The following is a 9,406-nucleotide window of genomic DNA, read 5'->3' on the forward strand; positions in this document are numbered from 1 at the left end:
TTTTTAGGGACGCACTGTATATACAATCAAAACAATTCATGTCAAACCGTAGCATTTTTTTTCAATATTAGTATTACATTGTTCTTCACGTATTTAATTTGTAATGAATTACTTTCACAATAACAAAGTAGCCGTGAAAATATCAAAACACTGTGTATCCACTTGTATACATATACCTACATTGATTAAGCACAGCGTGGCTGATATATCAACATGATCAATATGTAAGCTTAGTTGCAGTAATCGTACAAAATTAATCTTCATTATCAAATCCGGTTACCATGGTTACAGTAAGATAAGCTGGAATTACAGTCATCATACCAAATTCACAAAAAGATCAGAGTTTTGATACATGGTATACATGCTATACACACCTTAAGTTTGTTATCCGTATTTCTACACAATGAAATAAGAAGTACATTTTATTAAACACATTTAGCACAAAATAACAACGGGTTAGAGTGTACCGCCATTGGTGGGGTATTAGACTTCAACATTTCAACTTTCCTGAACGGAGATTCAGGTTTCTAGTTTCTAACAACATAGTAGTATCGTCAATTACATCGGTTTTTCGTAGGTCTCATATCCCTGTGGAATGCTGCTTGGTTTCAAGTATGGTTCGGTATACAGTGACTTTTCTCCCACAAGGTAGTCTGCATATCCTCCAGGAACATCCGGGAGTGGTCCTCGGTCGGCGTTTTTATCATCTTTAGCTGATCCAGAGTGCCAGCTGTCATTAAGACGTCAAACATCAGAAAACAAAAGTTTCATATCGTGACGAATATGTAGAGTGTAACAAATAATTCACTGCATATTGTGAATTACTGATAACATTGATGTGACCATCATACCATTTTCCGATTTTTGTCAATAAAGAGATGGGACGCATGATAGTGCAATTAAGAGCTGAAAATGAAACCAAAAAGAACGCTGTATGACAATGTCGCACGAAAAGTTGGTGACAGTAAGTGTATTCAGATCATCTGCAGATCCCAAATGGCTTTTGCTTTGTTACTTCTAATCTGTATGGAAAATCAACATTTGTTTTAAAAAGCAAATGTAAAATGCATGAGGTTGGAACAAGTGAACATTATGCAGATTAACGAAAATAAGTTACGTAAGCAATATTTTCCAATGTTTGGCTGCCACTTGGAATTTCATTCGCTTTTGCTTTACACAACCAGACTTGAGTATGACAGAGGGGCATTGTTCTTACCCTTTGAAAGAGATGGAGAAGGCCACCATGGACATCAGTACTAGGACAAACATGATCACAGCTGCTACAAGAAGACCAGTAGTTATCAAATCTCGTCCGTGCCACTTTTCTACAGGCTTTTCTCCAACTCTCCCTGCATAGAAAATTGGCAAGAAGTATTTTCATGTCACAATGTAGCTCACATTTGTTCATGAACAGGTGAACGTTGGATATAAAAAAGTTTAATTTCTTTGATTTTTTTTTAACTTGGCCATTTCCCTAAACCGTTTTAGCGCATCAATGCAAAATGGCTGATTAATTATTTAGGACGAAATAAAGCTTGATAAAAGTACCACACTGTATATATATATATATATATATATATATAAATTATGTGTGTGTGTGTATGTTTGTATATATATACATTTGTATATGTATATGTTTGTGTTTTTTATATGACATTAAATTAAATTATAAGTTTGAATAGAAAACGGGCTACAGTGTTATATTTTGAAGAATACTTTTTTTGTACACCAGTTACATGTACAATGGGCGACTGTTGACAAATTTGCATTTATTATCCATTGGCATTTAAATATCAATTTCATCGACTTTCTTTTTGTCTCATACATACATGCAAAATGCTGCAAATACTTTAGTCTGATCAGTGTGGAAATTATACACACCTGCTGTATCAGCTGAAGATATAGGTTGAGAGACGGGGCAGCGAATCTCTGGTCCGCGCCATTGACCATCTTTGTGGCATTCCCAAAGAATGGAATCAAGGGATGTTTTGCATGTGATGTTAACCACCTCGTCGACCTTGTAATGAGACCTGTAGGTGTCCAGCGATGAAACGGCGGGTATGATTGGTTGGTTGCAGTCTGTTGATCGTAGAACAGCCAAAAATTACGAATAAATAAATAATGCAGAAAATGGGTCCCCGAACTAACTTCGAGCTAATCAGGAGAAGTAGCCTAGGTATTTATGCTTTTCGATTTTTTTAATTTATATTTGTTTTACATTTGATATACATTACAAACCTGTAAAATTCTCTTCCACAGAGTTTGAAAACCCAGACTTCGGTGACCACCTTTAGGAGCAACCTGAAAACATGCCTGCCTACATGTAAGAGTGTTTTTTGATAGACATCGACTTATTGTTCAAACTTGTATTACATGTAAATTGTTTTAGTTGTTGTTCTTCCCTGAAGCATCTTCAGCATCTAATCAAGATGTAAAGTGCGCTATACAAGTCTTATTATTATCATTATTATATGTATTATATCATTATATTTAAATTCATCGGGTAAAAAGAAAAGGGAAAACCGATCCCAGTGGTTTCATGAGATGCCAATACCTTTAAGACATAAAGATATTTTTCCTATGAATATACCTAATATATTAAACAATATAATGTAGACTGTGATATGTCAATATGCAATTACCTATGGTGGGGTTTGGGCAGACAATATTCTGTCCGATCCATATTCCGTCAGAACATTCCAAAGGGTACCATCCAGAACCCTCGTTACATGTCACGTTGATATTGTCACCTTCTTTGTATGAGAGACGTGGGTTCTGATTGGTTGAGTGGGGTGGAACGGCTGGGGCACTGCAGTAGGCGTGGCGATGGGCGGTTACTGCAACGAAATCAATAAACGGGTGCTATAATTCCAAAAGCAAGATCGATTGAAAATAATTGAGAATATTACTTACACCCAGACAGAAAAGAAAATAAAAGAAAAGAAAAAAACCAAGAAAACACCGAACTTGTAATTAAGGAGCAATAATAGCTCCTAATATGATTGCATAGGAAGTATTGTAAGCAAAACTCAAATTGTTTAATGTTATCTTACATTACTTACTTAATCTATCTTGATAACAGTTACAATATTAATAATAATAATGAAAATAGTAATAATTATGGTGATAAAATAATGATAATGATAACATTACTACTACTAATAATGATAACCTCAACAACAACAGTAATACTACAAATACTATTACTACTAATGATAATCATAATGATAATAAAATCCCAGAGTCCCATCCCTGGACTTAGCTTAGTGAGGATTCAGACCACACTCTTTAAATGCCAATAAATTGTAAATCTAGTCAGCAAAATAAGGATGATGTTGATAATTACAATTATGAAGATATTGATGATGATTACAATGATGATGATGATAATGATACAAAAAGAAACACTGGAACATATCACGGCAGAAGAAGTAGTTAATACAATAACAACATCACCAACAATAGCAAAAAATTATAACAATAATATAGTAGTGATAATAATAACAGCACTAATATTAACGACAGTAATTCTGATGAATTTAATGATAACAATTTGAGATTAAAGCCAGCGATGTTAATATACAGTGCAATAGGAAGGAAATGCTGATGAAAAGGGGTAAATAAAACAAGAGTACCTGCAGCGGGTACTGTTACGTTGGACCTTGGACAGGAAACGACAGGTCCGCTCCACAAGCCTTTGTTATGACATTGAAGAGTAAAGTAAGCATCACTTGCATCACACGTCACATTAATTCTGTCACCGAAAGCGTAGTTGAGACGAAGATGTTCCACCGATGCATCGTGAGGAATGTATGGAGCGCTGCAATTAATAGCTCCTATAGAGGGTGTAAAAAATAAGTAGGGGTTCGTTGTTAAAAAAATCGCATGTTTCAACACAAAAATAACATTAGAAAATAAACTGAAAGGAGTAATCGAAGGAATGACATGGGTATTACCGTGGATCGGGGTTAATATAATACGTTATGCAACATAATTATACATGTAACTTCCTGCATGACATTACCTTCTTTTTTTGTTGCATTTGCTTGCATTACATTTTCATGTTATTGTTTTACTCACTCACCTTTACCCACCCCCATAGCATCCCCGATTCCCTTTATTCATAACTTGCTATTACTGATCATAAAAAGACATAACCTCGGAGAGTTGGCTAACTTAATAGTACTTTAATATTTGTTCCCCGAGAATTTGTGAACTATTTATTCATTTATTAATTTTTTCAAAAAATCAAATTATTAATGATATGGTCAGTATACGCTATATACAAATGTCTTCATTAAGCGTTTGAATTATTATCTTTATCATAATAATTTTCACCGATCATCATCTTAATAATTATCCTCCCTGCTCATGGCATGGTGGAGAACCCGGGCAATTCAGATTTTTTACCAAAACCAACAATTCGCTGATAATATATACATACACATTATAAAATACTAAACAAATACTACATGTATTATGGTGATGATGATGATGATGCACAGCATTTGTATAGCGCCAAATATCTGTCAAAGACATTCAGAGGCGCTTTGGAGGAGCCGGCCAATCTGGGTCACCTACAAGGGCGCGCACACAGAACTGTGACCCGCAGGTCTTTCCTCCCGATAACTGGTTGGGGGAATGCAGGTGGACCACTCCACCAGGGTTCCCCCCTACTCTTATTCAATAGTGCAGAGGGTTCTTCACGTGCAAAAGTGGTGATGCTCCTCTACACGGGACCTCCATTTAACGTCCTATCCGAGAGACGGAGTTTTTTCCACTGTAACATAGCCTGCATCTATGAAACAGGGGAGAGACAACGCACTGGTTTCAGTCATCCGCCCGGGGTGTACTCGACCCACGATCTTTGGTTCGACGGGCAGATGCTTTACCGACTGAGCCAACTTCGCTCTCTCTTTAAGCAGTTTTGTGCCCACAAAACCTCCTGCCTCTTCATTTTGCTCCCTTGCCTTTATTTAACCACAATACCCATCTCCACAAAAATCTCCTGTCGTTATGACACTTGGTTACATGTAAACCCACTGTATGAGAGTATGGTTTTATATTTCTTCCTCTTACCAGCCGATTTAAAAGGGAGAAAAGGCTGAGGGTTACTTTAAGTACATTAATACAAATGTGTCAAGGTGACAAAAAAGTAACTTGATCCATTGACAAGGAGCTTTAGGGGGGGGGGACAAAATAGAAAATTGCCTCTTGTATCATTGATTTAAGGGCAAATAAAGATGGGGTGGAGATTCTCGTCCAACCTTGAGGCTTTTTGCTAAATATATATAATCCACTTACTGCACATACAATTGCTCTATAAGAAGGGAAAACATCTGTCAAATAAAAGGAAGTGATGAAAGAAGTGTACGACCATGTTATTAGAGAAGAAAAGAAAAGAAAATGAACACACATTTAATGTCTTTTATTACAGTTGCACTTTTTGATGTAGGACCAGCAAGTTACACTCTCGAAAATACTACATGTGACGCGACAAGTAAATCCCGGTCTTGATGGTAAATAAAGAACTTTTTACCGATAACAGGGATTATGTTTTAAACCAGAATTCCGCTACTCGAAAATTGTTTAAACAGCAACCAAGATCACTCCTTTTGGCGCTAAAGCATTTAAGTGATTCCTTTCAACCAGGTACCCCTTTATTACACCCTGGTTGAGAGTGGTAAATGGAAGACAAACCATTTGCAACACAAAAAAAGATCATTATCTCCATTGTCCGCAAATATCTAACCAGACGTCTCACTTGGTTTGTGGCACTAGTTCAAAACTTGGTATTCGATTGACTATGAGGAAAATTAACAGATTCTTAAAGTTCCGAAATAATAGGGCAACTCTGCACCATGGTCATAGTATGTTTTCACCCAGGAAGGGGGGGGGGGCACTCAGTATGCATAGTGGGCATGTGCCGTGGAGGGGACCCCATTTTTACACCCAAATATCCGTTCCAAGGCATAGCATTTTTGTCTTATTGAGAAAAAAAGCCGCTCCAAAGCATAGCATTTTCTTCTTATCGAGAAAAAAAGAAGAAAGAAATCCGCTCCAAAGCTTCGCATATTTTCCGTTACGCCGTTCCGCTTTCTGACCAACGCCTCTGCGCTAGCGCGCCCGGCAGTCGTGCCGTCGGGCTAGCTGCATGCACGTTCCATAGGTATACATACGCACTCAAACGCAGGCGACCCGTTCCAAGGACCCCCGTTTTCACAAACATTTGTAGTTCCGAAGCCCGTTCCGAGGACCCTCCTTTTTACAATAAGCCCGCTCCAAGGCCCCCGTTTTTTTTTGTCTCGCCCGCGGCACAGACCTACTACTTCTTTGATCGATTCCCTCCCCCGGGTGTTTTCAGTGACATGAACTGAATAATATTGATCAATTTTAGATAAGCCAAATTTTAAGTAGGGGAAGGCGGGGTAAGTTGAGCATAGGGGCAAGTTGAGCCACCAGCCCCAGGCCAATAATGAATGAGTCAGACATTGTGGTGGTGTCATGTATTGATGACCCATAGCATAACCCCTAACCCCACCATATTGTTTTCAACTTTGAAACAAAAAGTAGTTTTTTAGAGAGGAAAAATATGAATTTCAGCCAAAAAAGTAAAAAATAGTGTGAAATAGATAAGTGCTTTATAAACACACATGTCTTTAAATATAATAAAGACATGATAACAACATTATTAGTCCAGGTATGGATCTTCATTCTTGTCATAGTCTTTTATGATGGATGCATAATAAATGTGTGGATACAAATTATCGCACTAAGTTCGGACTGGGGTAAGTTGAGCCAAACAGCATGGGGCAAGTTGAGCCATGGTAATTCCTATGGTAATGTATCTTAAAAAACAAACAAACCATAAAAATCGATTGAAATGCTGGCTGAAAGGAGCAAATTTACATGACTGCTCTTTTCCTTTTAAAGGATGTTAGTATTTATAGAGAATTAGCAAGTGAAAAGACTTTAAACAAAAAATTGACATGCTGGTTCTCCCCTCATACATTTTGTACATAGTTTTTGTGGCTCAACTTACCCCAGAAGGTGGCTCAAACTTACCCCATATATGGGGCAAGTTGAGCCATTTGACATCGTTTTTTTCAAAGGTCACGATGACTTTCAGTGTGGGGATAGAAAGTTATATATAGGTGGAAAATATTTCAGAAGAATTAAATTTCAAGGCAAGGTACTTATTTCGACAAGATTATTATTCATATCAATTCTAACATGCAAAAAGCAAAAACTGTCACAACTTACCCCGCCTTCCCCTACTAATTGACAATATACGAAATGTACTTTTCATTTTTTTTTATACTTTTTTTTCATCCAAGTATTTACTATTATTTGTAGTATTATTTATTCGCCAAATAATACAACAATACATTTCTGTATAAACAATACAAAATAAGAAATGTCAACCATCGGAACGCAAGGAACAGAAAAAGTTAACTGAATTACTGTGGCATGAGTCTCCTGTTCCGATTCCAATGGTTGATTTACAAATATATCAAAAACTAAACAATAATAAAGTACTCGTAATATAAAAGTGATCAATCAATCGACATAGGTGGTCATTTTCTTCCTTGCCTCTTTAATACCCCTGACTTGGATTATGTCTGCAAACAAAATAGATGTTAAACTGTATTGCTAGTATTTACGATTGTTTTTTTCTTTCTATTTTAAAGGAATACAGACTTGAAATAAAGAGTTCTTTTCCAATGACATTTATATTGATCACGTCATTGTAGCAGATTATTTGAAGGATTACCCAATATTGACTAGTAGTGTGTGTGTGTGGGGGGGGGGGTAGTGGTAAGTACTAGCATTTGGAGTAGTATCAGTCCTAACAAATTAGATAGTATTAGGAGTTGTGCTGGTAAAATGCAGTCATGGTATTAAAAGAAGAAGTAGTAGTACAGCAGAACTAGTATCAACCTCATTATATGAAATGACCATAGGGTCTTTTCTTAAGCGGACCCAAGAGAATGGGTGGTAGTAGTAGAAATGGTAGAAGTAAAAGTAGTGGCAGTAGGGTTGGTGGTAGTAATGGCGGTGGCGGCGGTGGTGTTGGTGGTGGTGGTAGTAGTAGTAGTAATAGTAGTAGTAGCAGAGTTGTATCAGCCAAAATAGTGGTAGTAGAAGTAGTAGCAGTTGGATGAGGAGGAGGAGTGGTCGTAGTAGGAGAAGAAGAAAAAAAGTAATAATAGCAGTAGTAGAACTAGTCATAATCATAGTCACAGGCTACAACCCATCCCCCTCCACACCCCTTGCCGGCCCTCCATCCCATGAAATAGATTTCTGTAAAGTAACATTGCATAGGAACTCTATGCATCCTAGTATGCTATCTTCCCGTCCACAAAAAAGCAGGCGAGTTAAGCTCTTGTAAATGACTTTATTTCCTTTGTTATTGGTGAGATATTAATAACTGCGTTAACAGGTAAAGTGTTAATTACATCTTCAAGTGTATAATTGCAATATGATGCTTTAGCCGGCTGAACGCGTTTGAGAGTTGGGTGTTAGACAAACAAATGCAGCTCCGTCATTGGTTGTTCTCCTTTGCCGCCTTGATACAATAGGCAGGTTCTAGAATATTTGTAATTGATATGTACTTGCTTTCCGTGACTGATTCTCTGGGAAATAATTGACTGGTAAGCACATCCACCCACCATTCGATTATATTGACTTCCTTCCTTTTTCTAAGCTCATTCTTAATTGAAAACTCGGCAGATTACAAGCAGGTAGCTAATTCATCACAGACTGTTTGGTTTGGGTAGCAGCAACTTTGGAATACGGTAATTATAAACCCTGCTGAATATTGCTTAAAGCTAGTAAGTATAAATTTGACTTTTTTCCGAAATTGGAACTTTAATAAATATTATGATTATTAGAGTACCAATTACTGACTTAGATTTGGAATCTTTGAACAGCAACCGTTCCGTAGAATCGTGTAGACAGTAATTCATATCAAATTGATATTGTTTAACCAATCGTCGAACCTTGTATAAATTAAAGCGTATTCATATCTTTTTCAAGAGTTTGATCCATCTCACCTGGTTTGTGGCATCTAACGAATGCTTGGTATGTGTTTGACATTGGATCATACGTGCATAATCGATGTCTGTGTTTCGTACGTAAAAGTCAACATTATACACAATTGTCATAGTGATCGGGCTGGAATGTATTTTTTGAGGCTTCATTTTTTTCTTCTACGTATTTTTGAATCGTCTAGAAAATTAGATCAGGAAATATCACTCCAAGTTAAATTGTTATCAGGTGGGGGAAGAGCTTCAGATCATTCAACTCGAGCTCAGCAACTAAAAAACACGGAAGGAACAAAACCCTCATCATTGAACTTTGAAAGTAGATCCTGACAGCAAAAAGATTCGAGAGAGTCTCTATG

The 9,406-nt window shown here is 37.0% G+C and overlaps 1 protein-coding gene across 1 annotated transcript; it reads right to left on the bottom strand.

Annotated features, from left to right (window-relative positions):
* Positions 1-489: 489 nt before the first annotated feature.
* On the bottom strand, positions 490-9,172 carry LOC121405756. The gene is made up of 6 exons (XM_041596710.1): positions 9,057-9,172; positions 3,636-3,836; positions 2,643-2,837; positions 1,882-2,079; positions 1,217-1,349; positions 490-730 (listed from the first exon to the last, which is right to left on the bottom strand). Exons 1-6 carry the CDS (start codon positions 9,097-9,099, stop codon positions 559-561), a joined length of 942 nt encoding a protein of 313 aa, XP_041452644.1. The 5' UTR covers positions 9,100-9,172; the 3' UTR covers positions 490-558.
* Between the last annotated feature and the right edge of the window lie 234 nt (positions 9,173-9,406).

The sequence above is a fragment of the Lytechinus variegatus genome, chromosome 19, assembly GCF_018143015.1.
Source record: "Lytechinus variegatus isolate NC3 chromosome 19, Lvar_3.0, whole genome shotgun sequence".
Taxonomy (NCBI): domain Eukaryota; kingdom Metazoa; phylum Echinodermata; class Echinoidea; order Temnopleuroida; family Toxopneustidae; genus Lytechinus; species Lytechinus variegatus.

What these genes read in the sequence shown, in the direction of transcription:
- LOC121405756 (XM_041596710.1), bottom strand. Translation starts at nt 9,099, where the DNA reads ATGTCAAACACATACCAAGCATTCGTTAGATGCCACAAACCAG. An exon ending in CGTAACAGTACCCGCTGCAG is followed by an intron (nt 2,838 to 3,635) that starts GTACTCTTGTTT and finishes ATTTCGTTGCAG; the next exon opens with TAACCGCCCATCGCCACGCC. An exon ending in ATCTTCAGCTGATACAGCAG is followed by an intron (nt 1,350 to 1,881) that starts GTGTGTATAATT and finishes TTTTCTATGCAG; the next exon opens with GGAGAGTTGGAGAAAAGCCT.